This window comes from Falco biarmicus, chromosome 4, assembly GCF_023638135.1.
Source record: "Falco biarmicus isolate bFalBia1 chromosome 4, bFalBia1.pri, whole genome shotgun sequence".
Classification (NCBI taxonomy): domain Eukaryota; kingdom Metazoa; phylum Chordata; class Aves; order Falconiformes; family Falconidae; genus Falco; species Falco biarmicus.
The window spans coordinates 11,712,579-11,734,942 of NC_079291.1; the positions used below are offsets into that span (position 1 = coordinate 11,712,579).

The window sequence follows — 22,364 nt, forward strand, 5'->3', positions numbered from 1 at the left end:
GGAACACCCTAGCAGAATATGAAGTTAATAAATTTTAAAAAAAAAAAACCACACACAAACACAAAGATTAGATTGTTATCATTAAACAGCATTCATGTAGTTATTCACTCCTTGGATAGACACCAAATTCTTTCTAATATAGCCTTGTAACACTAGTATTTTAAAAACATTTTGCAACGGTATTCTGCAAATATGCAGAATGCATCTGGAAGAAACACTTCTCTTCTCCCCTCAAAGAAAAAAAAAAAAATGTTTCCTTGAAAAATCCTCCCCAAACTGCTCCCAGTTTCACAAGATATTACAGAAAAGGGCATAAAAACCAAATACGATTAAAAGCAGCCAAATCTGAAGGATCACAGCTCCCAATGGAAAAGGTTCATTAACATCAGTTAACAGAATCTTTTCAGCACCTTTGTCATACAGCGAACCAGCATTAACATGCAGATGACATCATGAACCTTTAAGATATTAAAAAGATACTAGTTTGGTAGTTACAAAATTCTAGAACAAAATGACAATATTTGAAGGTATTTCAGCCTAGAAAAATGAAAGCTATGGGGGAATCTTGCCAATGTATACAAATACCTGAAGGGAGGGTGCAAAGGGGATGGAGCCAGGCTCCTTCCAGTGGTGCCCAGTGACAGGCCCAGAGGCAATGGGGGGTTCCCTCTGAACATCAGGAAAACTTTTTTTTTCCACTGTGAATGTGACTGAGCACTGGCACAGGTTGCTCAGAGGCTGTGGAGTCTCCATCTTTGGGAGTACTCAAATCACCTGAACATAGTCCTGGGCAACTGGCTCTAGGTGGCCCTGCTTCAGCAGGGGGTTGGACAAGACCTCCAGCAGCCCCTTGCAACCTCAACCATCTTGTGATTCTGTGACTGTACCATCAAGCAGTTACTTTTTTCTCTTTTCATAAGCTTGGTACATCACGGTATTTTATTTATAAGATTTTAATACTAAACAACATACAGAAAACATCTAAATCCCTACCAACACACTACACATGGCTGTAGTAGCTCAACAAGCTGCTGACAGCTGAGAACAGTTATTCAAACTCACCTTTGTTTTCCACATTACATACTGAAAGCCATGGAAATAGCTATGGGTATTTGCTTTTAAATACAGCATTTTAGATAGATTTTACACCATCTTTCCCTCACTCTGCTCTGAGCAACTGATCCACTTCAAAAGTTGAGCTGTTTCAGACAGGGTAGCCAGGAATGCTCTGGCAGAAAACATCTTCAGAAACGCAGACCTGATAGAAGTGGGTACCAATGTAATTTAAAGGCTTTACTGTACATTCAGGGCCGTATGGAAGATATCCTTAGTTTAATTCTGTATGTGTGTACCAATCTAAGAACCATCTGGATGCAACAATCTATGAACTACCCAATGTGATCCAGCTTTGTCTAGAAAGTCAGACAGGGCCTTTTTGTTATCTTTCATAGAATTAGTATTTTCAAACTCTGATCTAGCAAGTTCAACAGCATCTAGTTTATGCCAACAATGGGAAAGCTACACCATGAAAACACAAGTGTACTGTTACTTGGGACATTTTTATTCCAGCTAGTTCAAGACAACTAGTTTGAATTAGATGTATTCTTCCAGGTCACCCAGGAATAGAGAACTGCAAGGAAAAGGAAGACTAACTTGGTCAGGTGGTCAGTCTCCAGAGACAAGATGAAGACAACCCTGAGGAAATACGGCAATGTTTCTGATCTTTAATCCGGAGAACTCTCTTGCAAACTGGCAGGGGAAAACAGGAGTGCTACTTGGCAGCCCTGCAGCACAGGGCTCAGTAAGATCAAGCATGCCTTTCAGCTATCCCTTCTTCATGCAACTCCCAGGCCAGAGTCACCTTCACTACGTTTTTAACAGGGAACGTCTTCAGACTCGTGGACAGCCCAAATACCCCAGCCCCACTGGAGGCAGACCTCACCTGCCTTCACACAAAGCTTCTGGCAGATGAGTTTCACTCAACACTTCAAGTTGACAGAAAGTGAAAAGTTTCACCGCAACAATTGGCAAAGCAGACATGAAGTCACAAGTGGCCACAGATTAAGGCTTCATAAATGCCAGTAAGTCTCAGTCCTAGCTGGAAGGATTCACGCGTAAGAATACTGTGCCTCTGCCACCTCTACATCATCATTCAAATACACAAGCAGCTTCCACTGCAGGGAAAAGGTAGCATTTCCTCAAAAACAGATTCTTGTCAAGAACAGCAAAACACCCTCCTCTTGCAAGAGAAATGGGTATCTCCTTGAGAAGTGTTAGGGAAACAACACTATCCACTCATATTCCAATTCTAGCAAGCATGTCTGAGAAAGCAGGGAAGTCTTTGTTTTACTTGTTTGAGCTTTTGGTACAGCAGTACCCATTAGGACAACGACATGATCTGTGTGTATGCTTTCCTCATACTCCACAGCTAAAAGCAATCCAAACTTCCCTCACGATTCTTCACTAAAAACAGTCTACCTTTCAAGAACTCTGTCATAGCAGGAGAGGTGTTAACTCCCTGTGGATGCTGTGATCTTTCATCTGTAGGAACCAGTTATGGTAGGGCAAGTAGCCATACTGAATAGCACAAGGTTGTCTACCAACAACTCCTGTCATCAACTGGACTTATTTCTACTTGCCTGAGCCTGAACAGATCAGATTAGTGTAAAGGATGCCCAAAACACTAAGGGGCTCCGATATTGTCCAGGATATTGGTAAGGTTTTGGTAAAATTCACATGATCCTGCAGTCTGCCAACACAGGCTAGAACAGCCTGGGAGGCCAACCAGCATCAAACACACAGCAGCAGGCAGAGGTATGGTGGGGGGTGAAACAGCAACAGGCAAGTTATCTACCCAAAGCAAAAGCCAAAAGCTTAAAGTACAACTTCTGGAAGCCTTCTTGACATGGAAATCCCTTGTTCTCTTTGATTACTGTAAGATACCACAGCTCTGCCATGATAACTCCCTCCTGCTGTTCTGCAGGCATTTCCTGTGCAGAACTTGTCTCAGAGAGGTCAACATTTTAGGAAACATGTTAAGCGGCAGCATTTCTTGTTCTGGTCAGACACCACACAATCTTTTTAACAACAAATCCTTTTAAAGGAAAGCAGCTTTTATGATGCACTCTCCTTATGGTATGCCATAATTATTCCAGTGCTAGTGAACGAGACGGTCAGCCAGTTCACATGCTTGGAAAACAGAAGACAAGACCCTGTGTTTAGCAAAGAATCGCATTGGGTTACTGAATTTGAGATGGAGAACTACTTCGTCTCCTGCTGTTGGCTGATACAGTAAATCACTTATTTGCAGCTGTACCTATTCACTCGTGGCTTCTCAGGGTTCCAAAGATGGCCAGTACCACTCCCCATACTTATAGAGGTGTCATCAGTGTCTTGTGTTTAGAAAAAAAAGAAAAGGGACTTTGCAATGTATCTTGTAAACTTTAGGGTTGAAAGTACTCCAATTCCTCAGAGTAAAATTTAAAGTAACAACAGTGTTTGTGTAGGTGTTATGTTCCAAAAGTCTCCAACAAAAGAAAACCTGCCACATAGAGCTTCCAGTGGTGCAGACAAGCATGCTTTCGTGAAGGAAAGCAACGCAGACATCCATCATTAACTAGGCTACTGCTACCAGCACATTTCAGAATTTCTTGCTACTGTCTGTAAGCCTATCTAAATAGCAACAAACAACATTCAAAACACACTTCAGCAGAAGATAATGGCATGCAGTATTACTTCTACTTTGAGATTTCAAAGTATTTAACGAGGATTATTAAACATGCAGGTCTCAGTTTTTGTTCTCTGCATATTTTGTACAAACAGAAAAGGCTACTTTGTTAATACATCTGCTATTCCTGTGATTCATACAGTGCTTTACATCTTACTAGACCTGGCACCCAGGGTGCCAGTGCCTACGTACGACAAGCCAAACCAAACACTCCTCTCCAGGACAAGACAGCAGAGCCAGGCATGCCTGGCCAGTCGCTAACATGCTCCAGCCAGTTTTGAGTAAAAGGCGACGGTTGTATTGGACCCCCGGAGTCCTTTGTGAGCCCCCTTTTAGGTGGGCACCTCTCTGAGCTCCCCTTTAGCTACATTTAACCACTTGAGGTGAAAAGTAGTAACATGCTATTGCTACAGTGGCTCTGACACAGCCACTGATGCTACAACACAAAGCTATGAAGAAACAGACTGCAAGAGCCAGAAGTAACAAAGCAGTACCTTTGGCTGCGCTTCTGGGTATCTGGGCTGACTACAGGGGGGACCAAATCATATTTGCCATTTTGCAGAATGGTGGTTTTCAGCCATTTTTCACATTTCCTGTCTTCCACTGGACATTAAGAACTGAAGCCTCAAGTTAACAAAAAACCTTTTTACCGTTTTATCTTTACTTAACTATTCCTACGGAGTAATTAAATGTTGTGTTCTAGAAATACCACTACTCCAAAGTTTTCACTAGTGCTGCTTTTTTAAATGAAAAATTATGATCAGAAGCACATAATGACTCCAGGAGAAAGAAAAAACATTACAAAGTATGTGTTCTGATGGACTACTAACAAGAACCGCAGAGCTACTGTAAAGGTGCTGATGCCCTCACTGCATGGTTTCTGCAGTCTGATACTGAAATTAAATCAGTATGTCCAGATATATCCACGCTGCACACAGTTATTTAAAGAGGCTAACTTAGATCTCTGAAACAGCAGAGCCTGTTAAATCCAAATGCTGAGCCACAATGTTAGATTCTATCAATTCCGTTCAGAAAGTTACCCATTTGAACAAACTGCAGCACAGCTCACCACTGAGGCAACACCATGAGACACATAAAAGCTGCTTATGCTAGCTATACTGCAACTCATCAACACTACCTTGCATAAGCATTTTTTAAAAGGTCCTTGGGATTTTTAATTCCATCCATCCAAAGATAGAAGGGAGGTCTCATTTTTCAGACATTTATTCCCGTATTTCAGTGTGCTAGTTTAAGTTCTCCAGTGAAGGTGCAAAGTTTGAAATTCCTCTCCAGAGGTTAAGAGAAGAAAATAAAAAAAGCTTTGAGATGCACACTCTCTAGCAAACCCGTCTCTAGCTTTTAAAAGCACATTAAATACAAAAATCTTAAGGAATCCCTTCCATGTATCTCAAGTTAGCCCTCTTCCACCAAGTGGAAGGTGTGCCATCCATAGCTTGTTTTCAGTTCTGTATGGTAACTAAGATACAGAGAGTTTGTTTCACATAAATTTTCCAGTTATCACTATTTCAGATGAGGATATAACAACCAGGACATATAACAACCAGCTTTTTCCAGCAACAAGAACTGGATATAAACTTTCTAATGTTCTTATACTAGAAAAATTAACTGGAAGTTCCTATAAAGTATAGTTGCAGTAAAGAGACCAAGATTAACAGGCTTAGCAGTGGCTTTGCAGTAATACTAGAGTACAGCTATAGCACAAATCACTGTAATTGGACCAATTTAAGGCTTCAGCCTAGAAAGTGTAACACTAAAAAAATTCTCACTTAAAAGAAAAATTCTGACGTAAAGAGAATTTTAAAGTAACTTTTGATGGAGGGAGAGCTAAGAAGCCATGTTAACTCATGTCAGAAACCAACACTCACTCACTCTGGTTTGTACTGCAAGAACAGACTTTTTGCTTACAGTTCTAGGCAGAACAGTAGCTTGGACAGTGACACATGTCAAATCCTTCTTCTCCAATAACCATCTGCTCATGTGTTACACTAAGGAACCCACTAAAACACAACACAAAACAATATCTAGAAGTACAAAGAAATTCAGTCTCTTGATATAAATCCTAGACTTCAAAAAAGCACAATTAACTCCATTTTGTTTATAAAGCTTCATTTCAGATTCTCAAAAACCTGCAAGCCCGACTTCAAAGCCACACACAAGGGTGCCTGAGCTAACTCAACGTGACAAGCCCAGAATGATCCCCTGCAGCACAGCGGTGCCATCCTTCTCAGGTATCGACCTCCCGGGCAGCACAGATCCACATGGCAACCCACCGGGAAGCCTCCACTGAAGGGCAGAGGCTCAAGGCAAGAGATCAGCTTCTTCCTCTGGCTGGCCAAGTTTCCTACAGTACCTCCCTCCCCCACTTCTCTAGAACAAAGGTGTTGGTCTACTTCATTCCACCTCCCCCACAATTTGGGAGAAGAGGCATTGCCTTTAAGGGCTGACCTGCCCCACCGCCCCACCATCACCCCCCCCAAGCCTTTCATGCTTGTAGGCGAGTGGCTCCCTCTATGAGCTGGGCATGACCAGTCTCACTGCATTAATTTACATGCAGAAGCCTGCGCTGTCAAACATCCCAAAAACAACTATAGGTTTGGCTGGGAAAGAATGTTTGTTTTCCAATAAAATCACTTTTAAGACAACTGACACGAACAGATCAAACTGTATTTTAACATGTTCACCTGGAAATCGACCCTAAATGGGAATGAGCGCTCAATGCTTTACTGTTATGCAAGTGCATTAGATTACACACACACATACATACATATATACAATTACACATGTATAGATGTATTTTAAGAACATGACATTTTGAAGAAGCCATCTATCTTTCATCATAAGAGATTTATGTTCAGTTTGTGGCCAGTCCTTGGAAAAAATTCTGAAAGAAGACAGCTAAATGTGCGCTTTTATGAGGTAAAACATGGCAGCAGGACAAGCTCCCCATATAGGAAGGTATCAGGTCCCGCGTCCCCTTACCCCATTAATCCCATGTCAACTTTGGCGTTCATATCATCCTGTGAACCAATTCAAGTCCCTGGGAAAGGCTAAAAAAGTATTCCAGCAAGGAAGATACCTTTCCACTGAGACAAGAAAGAGGTCCTATAAGCAACAGTGTTGGGCATTTCTGCTCCATTCCCTGGCATCATTAATAATCCTTGTAGCACTGCAGTGAACCAGCCAGGGGACTGACCCAGCCAAAAAGTAATCCCACAAAAAGATTACCCTTTCAGCTGGATCAGCTCACTCTGGCACACAAGCACAAGTTCTTGTGTTAGGGTCAGGCTTAGAAACACATGATCCAGGCCAGGACCAGCACAGCACAGGGAAGCTTTCCATTGCTGCAGGACCCCACTGAGGGCAGAGGGGGGGATAATAATAATAAAAAATAATTTAAAAAAAAAAAATCAATCCTCTTGCTGCCAGGATTATTATTTTTTACAGAGGACTTCAAGTCCTTTTGAAAAGTGAGGTTTGGACTTTTCAGGAGTGACAATGTCAGGCTTCAGTGGATCAAGAGGCTGAAATGTATCCCAACTCACAGCATTTTTTTTTTTTTTTTTTAAAGTCTGAAAAACAATCTTTCCTCCAAAGCTGCAGGAAGAGTTTAAATAAACATTTCTTCCTAAAAGCCTTCAACTTTGGTTAACCAGATACTCTCCAGCCAGTTGATTCATGGCTTGATTTCCCCTCTCCTGCAACACCCTTCAAATTCCACCTTTTCCCCTTTATTCTCAACTACCCGTCCTCATCCACCTCAACATCTCATGTCAGAGAGCTATCACTTTGCCAGCCTATTAAGAGTTACTAGTACTGCAGCACGAATCAGTCCCACTTGTGTTACTACACCATATTACTTTTCAAGCCTCTTAGAGCTCCAGTCTACTTTCCTCATATTGCAGCTTGTAACAGCATTTAATTCTCTGTTGACCATTTCCAAACTTTAAGAAAAGCACTCAAGCCAATTGCTTTTAATTTAGAGTCTAGTTACTTTACAGTTTGTTTTAAATTCATGCTGACATGCTGTCTCCTCCCTAGGATAAATATATAGCTTCACAGCCCTGTCACCCCAAGAACAAGGAAAGCTCTGCTCTGTGAAAACTTTCTTATGCAGCAGGCTCACTGCATCAACTTTTCCACTGCACCACATGCTCTTCCAGTTGTTGCTGATATTGCTCAGGTAGTAGAGCTGTCTTGAGTTGTATAGTCTTCCCGTTTTCTTCCCCCAGATTACCACCTCCTCAACTTCATCACTGATCTGCTCATTTACTACCCTCTTTCTATACAGTGGTCCAGATTAAAAAGCCCACTAAACTAATAAAACTACTTGATTCTTGAAAAACATAGCTCATTTTACAGAAACTTTACACAAGCTGCCCCCCAGTTAACACTTCCAAGATAGTCTCTTAACCTGGATGGGCTGTAGTTAGACGAGGGCAAAACTACACAAACTAAGTTCAGTTGAGCTGCTTGTTCCAAGTTACATGAGCATAGCCAGGACCACCCACCTTTAACCTGTACCATCATAAAGCAGTCGGCTCACCACAATGGCAGGAGCCTCCAACATAAAAGCCAGGAGAAAGTGGGGGAGGAATCAGCAAACTAAACCCAGTAGGAAGCAACCAGGCACAAAAGCATTCATGCAATAGTAGCAGAGTGGTACTCAATGATATTCTGCTAGATTCTACCCCAAGAGACAGCCCCTTCTTAGATGATTTATCCGCACCAGTTAGATGATTTAGAGCCCTAGAGGTCAAAAGCAGTAATTGAATTACTAACAGACAAGCCCTTGTCTAGGACAGCCTGGAGAAATTCATAATACTGCACCAGTGAGGTTCTTTAAACTAGTATAATCCTTTCCTTCTTGCTCATTTTGGGGACGTGAAATGTTTCAGTATGGATACTGAAGCGCCTTATGATCCAATTTAAAACAAATCTTGGAAGAAGCTATGGTTTGCAGGATTCTGTCTTAAGAAGCAGTTTTAAATTAGCTATTCAGCTCCAAAAGCTTGGCGTTTGTGGTTCTGTTTTAACAAGTTACAGAGAAAATTAGCTGCTGCTGTCCCACTGAACAAGCTTACTTCCTCATCTACTAAAAACAAGCAATGATGGGTGGACAAAAGGTTTGTTTGTTTGGGGTTTTTTTTAATTATTATTGTTTGCACCATGCATGTGCCAGGAAAGCACACCCAATTCAGAAAGTAAGTTTACTTCCTATCTATGGCATTCTACCAATGTTTACTCAAAAAAATCCTGTTAGTTAAATCGTAAGTGTTGAGTTTTAGAATATCCAGCTCACATCTAGAGCATTTGAGGCTAACAAAGCTACAAGATAGCAGCGTGAAGCTTCCCAATATGCTTTCCCCATTCAAAGTCTCTTTATACAGGCAAAACTACTGCTAATATCATACAATAGTTACTACTAGGTATTACTCAGCAAAAGTTAACTATCTACATATCCCTGCAGGTTATTGCCCTATGTAAGTTCCTTCTGTGGTTTGTTTGAAGCACCATACTACTACCTGCCTTTCAGTCCTCACCAGGTATTTATATTTGCATTATAAAACATAGCTGAGGTTAGGCAGCTAATATTATGCATCTGTGTGTGTAGAGTAATCTTTGTATGCAGATAACTTCAGATCCTCTGCACAGGCAGGGTAGAAATTTCATACAAATCCAACAGCTGATTAATATTTTACATTTGGTGGCAACACCGAAGACATAACAAGAGTCATGGGTAGTTAAGAGTCTTGACTGTACAGCTTCTAGCAGACATCTGAAACTAAGTCTCAGTTGTAAAAACAAAGCCAGGCTTGACACTGCTATACAAGACCAGAACTTTCTTCAAAATGCTTCATGCTCAAGTGCATTTGTAAAGAGCTTCATATATATTGTGATTTACATGACAGCATTATGCTGCAAGAATGCAAAACTCATAACAGCACTTTGTTTGCAACTTCACAGCCACTTCTGTCAGAGATCTGAGAGAACAGAAGGGGTGAGAAGACTGACAGCAGAAGCAGAGAGCTTTTTGCCTTGACACCTTGCCCTGTAACAGACAAGCTGCGGGGAGGAAGGGGGGCAGTAGAAATAAAGTACTCGAGTTGGGAGTATCTTACTTGAATAGCTTGTCGTCCTTGCTGAGCATCTGCCAGGAGCTGAATGGTGAGTGTCCTGGAATCCTGTAGGGCATCTTGGAGGTAGATAAAGCTGTGACCCACATGTCGCCCCATGGTACATTCCCGACATATGGGGACAGAACAAGTATCACAGTAGAAATGCAGTACCTAGAAAAGAGGGGGAAAAAAATATCTATATCACTATCTAATGAAGAATTGAAGACAAAACAGAGCCAGGATGTAAAAAAAAAAGTAAATAAAAATTTAACAGCTCAACTATAAAGATTGTTACAAGCAGTAGCAATAGGCAAAAACTTCACAATTGTTTCTCCACAGAGGAAGAACTATCCTTACCAGTAAGCTCCAAATCATACTCTAACGGTTAGATGGAAGTGTCATTGTTTTCTTTGCAATACAATACTAGGAAGAGTGTCCACATCGCCTCTCTTAAGAGCGGAAGCCATCTGCCAACGCTTGCAGACTGGAGATGCCATCTATGGCAAGCTTCAGGTGAAGACTTTTCCTGCATACACAAATCCTGCATTCTCTTAAGTGGGTCATTTAATAATCAATGCACTGGAGAGCTGCAGCACCAGCACACCCACGCCCCAGAAGGGGAAAACACATTATGCGTGCTGAGAAGCAACCTCTGTGTTCTCAACATATGCAAGCCTCTTGTGTTCAGGGTAGTAACAGTATCAGGCAAGACTAAGACTCCCTCCTGCCACTCCCAACAGCAAAGCAAAAAACCTTTGCTATGACATAGTGTTTCGAGGCTAGTGATACTTAGAGATGCTCGAGTTGGAAAACAAGACTGGAACATTAGCATGCCCATCAGAGTATTTGAATGCTACAGTGACCTGGGGATAACCAATAAAACTCCATTTATTCACAAAGTACCCTAAAACCCCTATATTCAAATCATAGTGAAGTCTTACAGCAAGATGTTAGCCTAGGAAGTGGGATCTCTTCATCAGCCATAACTGCTCCCATTCCACCCAGTAGAGGGAAGCAGCACATAGAAATAGCGTCTTCCATGGAAGCCTGCTTTCTTAGATGCAGAATCAGCTGTTTTGTTTTCAAAGATGCAAGTGAAGTGCAACACTTGAACACAAGTTCTGTATTCAAAGTCTTGCCCTTAGCTGCATACACTATTTTTGTTAAGAGCGTGATGTTAGAAAATCTAGATTACCACAGAAGAGCCAACAATCCACTATACAATGGCAAACAAGGTTTCAAACCACAAACAATTTCTCCATCGTCAGCTATTTGAAATCTACCTCACAGAAAGCAGCAAGAACAGAACAAAGATTAGACAAATGTTTGATATGCCTGTCTTCTCACAGCTGTCATACAGCCACTCCCAATTCCAGCTAACGGTTCACGATATGGTGCATAACATCCCCCTTTCCCTTCTCCCTGAAAAGGAAAGGGGGAGGACAGGACAGGTGATTCCCTCAGATTGCCTGTGCTGCATGAAGTGACGTTTTAAGCTCCTATAAGCACAACAGCTGAAATGGTAGATGGATTAAGTTCTCAAAAGGCCTGTGTGTGTGTTTGTGCACACGTGTCAGATTGTACTAACACTGCCCCCCTCCCCCCCCCCCCCCTTTTTTTTTTTTTTAAGAAGTTTTTAAGAAGTTTTGCTGTAGAGAAACTGGAACACTTACGTTTTGCTTCTGTTCAAATATTAAAACTCTCAAGCAGTATCTCTCATGCTCTGTCTTTTCTAAGTAAAAAGCTGCCTTGGCTCTGAAACTCATTGTTCAAATGCATCATCTTCCTCAGCTAGACTAGGGTTCCTTGTCTTTATGCTGCGGTTGTCTAAATCTGTATACAATGTTCACTTACTCATGCAGTTCTGTAATTTTGCTGTTGAAATTACAGGGAATGTTTACTACATGTTGCTGAATGACTCCACTTAAACAACTGAGAAGTTGAGAGTGAATGAAAACCAAGACAGGGTATCAAGTTAAGTCATATGAATCAGCTACACTTTTAAAACATACAGCAGGGATTTGGGGCCTCAATCAAGCACAGCAGCTGAAAGGAAAATGGTGACCATATGAACAGAAGTCCAGAAGCAAGTTAAATCTGTTATTAGTCCTCCAAAATAGTCAACACTAGAAGCAAAAGCTCAGTAAAACACCACAGATCATCAGTCCTATCACCCAAGCACTCCTGCTGCAAGTCAGCATCCAGTGATAAAAAGTCATCCAGCCATTCAAACCGAAGAGAAACTAAGTTTAAGCTGTCCAGTTGCCTCTTGCCACCCACCACAATGTGGTGGAAAACATCACTCCTGAATTTAGAATGGAGAAAAGAGCCATAATCTCATTTCAGAAATATGCAAGTTACGTAGGACATGTAGGGCACCGGAAAGTCTTGGGTGAATACTACAGAGCCATTGATAAAGCCTCGTATTTGTTTCTTAATAGACAAAATGGCAAAAACAACCTAGATTTAAATCTGAGAGCAAAAGAGTTACCAGGCTTGGGTGAAAAGTAGAAAGCAGTGGACTTATCTCCATCATTGCACTGTCATTTACTACACACACAGGAGAACACACAAATGTGTAACCCCTACTGCTCTCGGTGGGGGAGCTAGCCACCAGATGACAACTGCAAGAGTCAGCCAGCTTCAAGATGAACTAGCAACTCCCCAGAAACTCCCTTCTGGACGCAAACTACAATAAACCCCCCCCAAACTTTAAAGAGGTACAAGGGCAATTCCCCTCCTGTGGTCAATCTCACATACTCACCGTCAGGAGCACCCAAGAGGCTGTACATCAGCTCTACCCAGCAGTGGGGCCATGCTCCCAGAGAACTGAACTGGAAAGCACTCGGCTGCGCAGGGTGCCACAGCAAGGGGGATTTGTGCCAGCCCAGCTAACCCAGCTTGCAGCACAGCATCCAGCTTGCCTGTGCTTGTAACCACAACCAGGCATTCGTTGTTAAGCTCAAGCCTGCTCACATCCCAGTCCCTAGGTCATGGCCACAAAGGTCACGTACTGCTACGTTTTAAGTTTCTATGCCTATTTCTAAGTAGAAGGGAGAGAAAATAAGCCAAACCTGCACCCCACCCCCATCAGCAGGCTACCGCCTGCAAAAACACATACAGACAAAAGTAGTACAATGCACAAGTGTGTTCTCAGTTCAGATCTGATGCACTTGTAGTGTACCTAAAAGGCTGGCAGAGCTTCCAATTTCAGCAATGTGAAAAGGCTGCCCCACATTTCAGTTGCACTGTTAGAATAGTCACATATTGCTCCTTCTGTGATCATTATATGACAAATAACAAGACTGGTCTTGAACCACGGATAAGCAGGGGCAGTGGGAAGGAAGGCAACAGTAATACTAAGTCTTCCATAACAGAGATCAGCTTACGATACTTGACTAAAAAACCCCACACACTAACACACCCCACAGTACTTAGAGAAGAGTCCTAAAATTTGCCCCCCTCTACCTTACCTGAAGAGGCAGAGATGATACAGTCAAGAGATCCATCAAGCTGTGCAGTAACTATTGTCCTGTTAATTTCACTGTTTCCCCAAGTGTATCAAAACCTGGTTTATATGCAAAAACCTTCAAACCTGCTGTTTTTTCCAAGCCACACAAACATTCTGATAGGCAGGAAGAAAGAAATTAGAAAGCAGAGACAGATTTCTCCTTTCAAAGAAATTCAGTGTTGTGTAAATTGCATTTAATTAATTCTTTCTTTCTGTAGTAATTAAAAACAATTGCATTTTTATGTAAGTAAATATACAATTGTTTAAGATAAAAACTGGTGCCTTTCCAACTCCCATTTTGTTAATCTAGTAAGGGAAAATAGATTCATAAGCAAGTTTAGTAATGTGGGGGGGGTTGGTTTGTTGTTTTTTTTTTTTAAGAACTGCTTCTTAATTAATTAGTATTTAGAATTTCCACCAAAAATAAAGGGAGAAGTCAGAAGCAAGAGGGGAACAGTTTTAGAGAGATAGTTAAAAGTGATTTATTTTAAAATAAATCAGCTATGGGTTGATTATTTCCCAAACAGGAAATATTTCCTGAATTGGTGGCATACAATTTTAGACACAAAACAATAAAGGGAGCCTACTTCAATTTAAACAGAATCAGTGAACCATATTACAGGGCTATTCATCTTTTACAGCCACAGCAGCCCAAGAAATACAACAGCAAGGCCATAAATGTGATTGCTTCAGGAAAGGCTGTACAGTGCACCGTAAAAACATTTTACAACAGCAGGAATTCCTGGGTGTCGCTCTCCCCATTTTTTGGTCCATCTGCTTTCAAAGGGGGCAGGGGGATGGGCGGAGATGTTGTTAAATGTCCCCTGGGACTGCACAGCAATCAATCATCATCTGATGAATGGCCACTAAAGTTAAACCCTGACCCCACTCCACAATTCCCACACCAGCTCTCCTCTCCTTACTGCTGACCAGCTTCCAGCATGCCCCCCCCTCCCCCTTCCAGCCCTCACCAAAATTTCCCAAATACCAAGCCCAGACAAAAGCAATGGAATGTAGTAGGCACCATGACAGAGGAGAACTCAGCAGAAACAGCATCTGAGGAGGCTTGTCCTTAACCTGTGTTTAAATTAAAGTGTTCTTCCAGCAATACTCACAGTGCCCTTTTCCTCTCAGCTTGCAAACACTCGATTTCTCTCATTTCAGAGCACATTTAAGAGCAAACATGCATGCCGTTGCCAATAAAGCTCGTGGAATCTAGCCACGTTTAAGCATTTGTTTTCTGTCGTGACATTTCAGTGTCTTTTAATGATACCATTTAAGCCTACAGTGTTAACAGTTTGTACAAGGCAGCCACACATAAGGTCACATTATTTTAAAATATAAGCCTGATGCTCTAAAAGCTACCTTGTAACCTTAACAATAAAAAAGCTTATGAACAGTAGCCTTTTGGTTTCCACCTTTTGGAGAAGTTTCAGAACAGTATTTGAAAGTTAACTTAGTTTGAGTTTATGACCAAAAAAAAAGAAAATACTTCCCATAGTCAGTTTTAAAATTTTCCATTACTGAAGGTGTTTTATTATCTAGTTCCCTTGACAATAACTCAAACACCAGGGGCTTTGTTAGGTAGTGTGTAAAGCTTAGATGACTATGAATTTAGTATAAACTAATTTTCCAAGGAATTTTGGTCCTCCTCCCTCAGCAATGTGGTTTGCTTTTTTGCTTTCCATGGCCGCCCCCAAACTGGAGAAAAAGCTGCCTCCCTGCATCATGCATGCAGCAATTATTTTTTTTTTAACAGCATATAAATACACCACCCAGGATGGCTGATTCAGATAATTGTTGCAAATTTAAGTGGAAACAGGTAATATTTTTTACTTTGTAGGAAGCTGGTCCTTAGTTTCCATTTTAATAGCAATTTGTGACAATTAACTTCTTCATACCATGATCAGAGTAATATTTTCAGGAACCTTAATTTCTGCACCAATATAACATTAAATTTAAATACTAAATATAAACACTGAAGATACCAGCAAGCCATGTGATACACATCAGAACTACAGGCTATTTCCCAGTATACCAGAAACATTTTGCTTTCAGAGATACTTAAAAACTTCATGTTTCTCTGTACCAGTTAATGATCAAATTACTCTTCAAATCTGTATTTTGACCTAATGTTCTGGCATAGAAGAGACTGGCTTAAGACCAATTTTCCTTGCTGCATCCAGTGGTAACGGGAAATGGTACACCAACTCCACAAGGTCTCCACAGCAGAAGAGTTAATTCAAGTTCAGGCCAATATTTGAACAAAACTTCTGTAAAAATATGGGCATCTTGAAGCATTACAGCCCTACACTAGACAGGGCATACAGCACACAAAGAAAGTTGTACCAAGTATGATTAGTGAAATCAGTTTACTATTTATTGCCGTCTTTTGCCACTTGGGTGAACAGAGATCAGTTCTGGTCCATTTACAAGTTCATCAAGTGCAAGAGGATGATTCAGCCCTTCTGTTAAATTCAGCTTTATTTCCTTACCCCACCTGGAATAATAAAAGCCCAGCTAACAGATGACTTTCAGACTCATGCAAGTCTGTTTGTAGGAAATAAAGCTGTAATTGCACATGCAATTTTTCCAGCGCTACTGTCAATACCCTTCCTTGCCCTGATGCCCCCAGTGGGTTTGGTTCCTTGTCCTAGCTTCTCAGCCAACACAGGTATCTTCCAGCCCAGCACGTGAGGGGGAAGGAAGCTCACTAATGAAAAGCCCAATCTAACCAGCACTGCTCCCTCTGTGAAACCACACACAGCTCCAGGCTGCCATTTCACCTCACAGAAACTGCCATCTGTGCTACAAGGGAGCCCTGTACCTCCTGCCTCCCTCCTTTCTTCCCCTCTTCACTACCCCTCCAATCTTAGTGAAGATATTTGGGGATCCTCTTCCAGAACAAACAGAAACAGCAGAAAGTTAGTTTTTGAATAAACTACTTTCTATCAACTGACCCTGGGATCAGAATAGCAGTAGGGCCCGCACAAGGGAAGATAAAGAACCCACAACTAAGAACACTGAGACCTCTGACGACAACTATCTATTAAATATCAGCTGATCCATAATACTAAGCTGCATGGTTCAGCGCTGGTAATTCACCAACCTCACAGCTGGAAATCTGTGTAAATCTTCTCATCGACAGTGTTCATCTCAAGTTTTAACTGGAGATGAACTGGAGTATCCAACCCAAATCAAGTCAGATAAGCTGTTAAACCAAACAGACTACCATACTCCTTAAAATTCTTAATGTTTATGTTCTTTGATCCTGCTGTGATGTCATGAAGCCATTAAAAACAGCTGCATATTTAAGAGAGTGGTGATGTGACAACACTGGGTCAGTCAAATCATCTAGGTTAAAAGCAAAGGTTTTTTGAAAGACACATAGCTCCATTAATCGAGTTTAGAAAACCCAGTGGGTATTAACAACTGAGTGGAACAGAGACCATTTGCAAACAGCATTTGCCAATTCAGAAGGATGGGTTAGAAGTGACAATCAAGGTCCACTTCACTCAAGGCCACATCATCACATGGCCAACAGGCTACACAAACTAGAGGTAGGAGACAGGAAGTCACACCTTTGACAAAGCTGGTTTAAGGACCTGCTGGCTCCAGCATGCTATAAAATTGTATCCTGAGTTAAAATCTTATAAACAAAACTTCACGTGATGACTGTAGCTCCTGGTTACAGCCACCCACCTGGAACCGCAGCATCCAAAACACTTCTCTCAGCAGCATCTCTGCCAGCTCCAGTACCCCCACCCCACCCACCCCGTTCATCCACTCTAAATATGGAGGGAGCACTACAACACTCACCTGGATTTCACCCATCTCATCAGCTAGCTTTCTAAAAGCACTTGGGTGCAAAGTAACTTGGCCAGGTGATCTAACACATTACTTCAACATTTCAGTCATCAATGGACTGGAAAGAACATCTCACACCCACCTTAACTTACCGCTCCAGTTCTTCCTAAATAGGCATAAGCAGGGCATAATAGTCTTCTTTAACATTAATATTGAGGTGGCACAGGTATAGTTATCCCACAGTGGTCTATCCTTTAACTACTGCATAATGGTACGTCTACAAACTGCAATTTTTAACAGGAATTGTTTAGGTTAAGAAACATCTGAATTTCTTTTGTTTTTTTAAAAAAGTCACAGCATCTGCTTCAGCACTAAAGCAGGTAAAGCAGCCCGTCTATGGAAAGATGCAACAGTATCAGCAGCTAGTAGACTGCTCAGCCAGTGGTAAGTCAGCTCTTTTACAGATGTCAATAGGGGAGGACCAGCCTGTGCTTCAACACACAACTCATTAGCCGTTTAAATGCAGCTTTCTGTGCCAAATCTACATGACACGAGTAGCAGCAGGGTGGTCTTGGCACAGGGGACAGTGGGTGGATCTAAATATTCAACAGTTCAAGCTAGCAAATAGCCTGCTGTGGAAGCAGACATTAGAGCAGACCCAGTTCTACTTTCAGGCCCATCTGTCCAAGTCACTGCTGTAAGTCCCTGCAAATCCTTCAGTGCACCTCCCTAACTCTTCAGCTCTCTGAAAGCTAGTGTCCTGAAGCTCTCAGCCAAAGCTTGGCCAAGACTTCAGTGATGCTGTAAACTGTAATGAGTTGACAACTGCTTTGCTACTGCACATGGTATTTTGTTTTTTAGAGAGAACCAAACTTCAATGTCTTTACAAACCAGTACATTTTCCCCTTTCCTGCACAGCTCAGCGCTAGAGCTCTTGAAATTTTTCCTTCTGTGCACAGGAGGGGTTAGGCTAGGAATCCGCATACACACAAGGCTCCTGCATCCAGCTCTGTGACTAACATCAGTACAGGCCTCAGCTCTCAAAGTCTATGTTCCTCAACTCCATGCTGTCCCTACACCACTACAGAGAACACTACCTCCATTCAGGTCCTTGGCACCCGTTGACCTTCACAAGAAAAGCTGATGGCAAGGATGCTATTATATGCCTCACTAATAGCTAGGAAACATTTTTGTCTTTTAATATACTGGAAACAAACCTTATTCTTTTTTATTTGATGGGGGAAGGGAGTGGGAAGAGAAAACAACCCTAAAATTCTCAGATTCTACTCAAGGGCCAGCTAGTCCCCGTGCTGAAGACAAGGTAATTGTGAAACAATTGAAGCAGATGGGCCTCGTGCAGCTTGCCAGAGAGGTTTCCTGATCCCAGCACAAACAGGTCTTTTGTAAGATTAATTTTCTTCTAGAGCTAGGCTGCAGTTAAACCACCACTACTGAAGAATATTTACTTTGGTGCAACAGGTTCCCATTACTGTTTTTAGAGGGCTTCTCTAGGTGGATCAGAAAGCCTACCAGACTAGCTAGACATTTTAAATGCAAAATGCTCAATTGTTAGGGGAAAACTGAGTATAAGGAGAAAGAACATGTCTACCCAAAGAAACTGTGCCTTTGCCTATTTTAACTTCGTGATAGGTTCTTCTGTAGTTGTTTTTTTCCATGTGGGGTTTTTTTTGATTGGTAGGTTTTTGCATTTTGCTTCTTCGTCTTTTATTTTAAACAGTACTAGAAATCTTGGCTTAGAAAAGTATTCTTTAGAACATGAGTTTGCACTTATTCTTTCACCAGTGTTAATGCTTAATTACATCATCTAGTACGTATTTGCTACAAAAGATTGAAAGTGCAATTTGAAAACTCCCAGTTGAACCACCACGTGAATTTAAACTGTAATTCTGACCGCAGTAACTAGAGAACACTAGAAAGCTAAATACTAGAAAACTAAGCAATTATGAATTCTGAACCTACTTTGCACCTTGATTGTCTAGTTGTTCCCCCTTGCTTGTATGGCCTTACTGCCAATAATGGGGGAAGAGCGCAAAACCCAACCAGAGTCAAAACAACTAGTAGCTCAATGAGCAACAACAGTGTTCAAAAAGCAGTAAGTTTCAGATAAAGCCATTTTTATATGGAAGTACCATCCACAGGATATCACAAGTCTGAGGCAGCTCAACATCTTCAGTTTCTATCTTCAAGTGCATAATCTATTTGGGGAAGATTTGTCTCTACCATTCATTTAAAGTAATTTTAATTACATATTCTCTATGAAATTTAAAAAAGCATCTCTTCATACCTTTTTTTTTAAAAAAAAAGAATTATTTGTGTTAGGATGAAGGAAAAAATACATCAACTTTTAGACTAAGGAATTCAAAGTCCTTTTAACAAAGAGGGTCGTTAACATACACTTAACAAAATGAAGTGATTCAGATACCTAACACCACAATCACTAGACTCAGGTAATTCCAGTTTGAGTAACAGCCTGGTAGGCAAAATCAGTTCACATACTTGTACAAGATACTGCCCCTCCCCCCGTTTCCAGTATCAGCTTTTCAACAGAGATTTACCTAGTGTTAGGCAAGCTAATATTACTACAGAGATAGCAATTACTGAAGGGATTAGGCTGCTTGCATGACTCCTTGTGGTAAGGCTCAGACTCTTATGTACACAAAAAATTAAATACTTTTATTAGTTTAAATTTAGAAACAGAACCATAGTGATCCTACGGTAATTTGAACTACGGAGTGGAACAAATAACAGCAACACGAATTTATGCATTTAGGGCATAAGCTGGTCACCTGTGATATCAAGAGGAAGGAATTCCTCCCTCACACATTTTCTCAGTGGGAAACAGCCCAGTTGGCCAAGCATGAGACAGACATGGAAGGGGGAAGAAAGCACCATCCTTCTCTCCTCCCTCCACCACCCCAGCATTAGGTATTGGCTACTACAACAGCCTGGGTGTCTGATGAACAACGTGGTTCTGCTGTTCCTCCCCTTTCTGCTTTGCACCGCTTCTGCTTTCAGAGGAAAGCTGTAACAGCAGCAGCCATGGTACTGAATCACAGCAGGAGCTGTTAATTTTTTTTTCTTCTTTAATTGTGAAACAATCCATGCCTATTAAACAAGCCCAGTTACCACCAATGCCATGTGCACATCAAGCTCAGGTCAAAGTGAATGTGACCAACTATAGCCTTTATTAGGAAATACAGGCAAGACTGTTGTCTGGGAAAACTGACATATAAACCCATACCAAGTGTTTTATACTGCAATGTTTTTAGTTACTGCTTATGTGGAACAGGTTTTCTGGAAAGCACAAAGGCTGCACTGAATTGGCCCACTCTGTTCTTTGCTTTACTCAGCCTCAAACACTATTTTTACAATTACTATATACCCACACAACAAGTCCTTACAAAATAAGGCCTTCGAAGGAACTTCTCATCACCGAAATTAAAAAAATGGCCAACATGAACATTTGGAAGGTATCTTTTCAAAAAGCATTCAAGCTCTCCCTCTATACCATCATCCTCTCAAGTGCTCACACACTAAAAATATGCAAGTGTAAAATTTTTACTAGCTTAAAGTACACATGTTTCAGAGCAGGAAGAAAAATTACAACATGTTGAGGTTTCAGTTGGGATTCCTCATAAATGAGAAATCTTAATTAAGCAAAAACAAATTTGGATTGCACTGAAAGAAAAAAATTGGTTTGCTCCAGACGCAGGCAGTAGTCTCTAAAAGTATATTATATGTACACACTGTATCAGGGTTCCTCAGCTAACACCATCAAATTGTACCATCCATGTCAAAAATAATCATTATCTGTTCCCAGCACAGGACTTGGCACATACCCTGAAGTATCTTATTCAGAGAAACAATGTTGTCCTTGAGGATCAAAGCTTTGCTGCTTGTAGTAGATTGCCAGACCAAATTTGTCAGATTAATACGCTTGTTACAATTCCTCTTAATTTTAAGGAGGATTAAACAATCACATTTTGTGAAAGACTCCTCATGACAGTGTTATCCTATGGGTGCTAGTGCACTATTACTTCCAACTGAACTCTAGTATTTAATGTTTGTTTTGGAAGACCTAGCTGTCTTAACAGCCACAGGGCATTTCAATAATCATATAACAAACACTACTGCAGGTTACTCTTTAATCCCTTGCGAGTGAATGAGTAAATTCTTGTCCATCTATCATATAATGACACAGCGCTGCAGTTACTGCCAAAAAGGTACTGTAAATCATAAAAGAAAAACATCTAAGAATAAGGATATCTGTTCCAGGAAGTCAGAAGTATTTACTCAGAATAATTTTTTCTCCATCACTATAGCATAGTAAGAACAGATAAGCCTTTGTTTACAAGCCATTAACACGAAATAAGAGACATTTTTATTTCTGAAGATTTAAGACAAGTCCTGATGGACAATTTAAGTATGTCTTCATATTTCTCTAGCTGTTTGCCTCTCCAGCAACAGAGCAGAAGCAAGACTTCATAAGCTTCAGAACTCCTAAAGTAATCACTTACCTGCCTCACCCTTATCTCCATATGGGTGAAACACAGGTACAAGCAAGTTTAAAGCCTATGTGTCTCCCTGCTCTTCCCCACCGCGCCCCCCCCCCCCCCGCCTCCAATAAAGTGGCCTTTTTTGTTGGTTTTTGGTTTTGGCCTGAATAGAAGTATTTTCTGCCTTTCCATCATAGATTTAAGTGCTGCACAGCATCCTACTATAATAACCCTTTCCTCATGGACACTACTACTCATGAAAGCTACTTAAGATAGCTTTCCTTTGGAACTTGGGAGAGGTGGGAAGATAATTGAATATTCATTCAGGAATGCTTAAGTGAAAACTGAAGGAGAGTAGAATTACTACTCCTTCAAACTGCAGGGTAGATTTGAGGTGCTTACAGTCAATAAGAAATACTAGTAGTTGTACTTAGTCATCATGCCAAAGACACCATTTATTAAGCAGCAGGTTCAGTTTTCGGAGAATTAGGACAATATTCCATCCCAGTCAAGGTTTAAGTCACAATTGATACACACACTCTATTTTTAACCGGCTCCAAGAGGCTCCCATGCGTGAAGTATATGACGGTATGTATTCATAAAATAAATTCTGATTTGGAGCATTACAGTTTTGGTCTAACCAAACTGTAGTGGTTTGGTGCCAC

At 41.1% G+C, this 22,364-nt stretch overlaps 1 protein-coding gene across 1 annotated transcript in view; it reads right to left on the reverse strand.

The window, feature by feature from the left end:
- Window positions 1-22,364, reverse strand: part of TRIM71 (tripartite motif containing 71) — a 62,122-nt gene that overhangs the window by 10,788 nt on the left and 28,970 nt on the right. Inside the window, exon 2 of the mRNA XM_056337543.1 lies at window positions 9,868-10,035. Within this exon, the coding sequence (XP_056193518.1) occupies window positions 9,868-10,035 (168 nt within the window). The remainder of the gene's footprint in view (window positions 1-9,867; window positions 10,036-22,364) is intronic.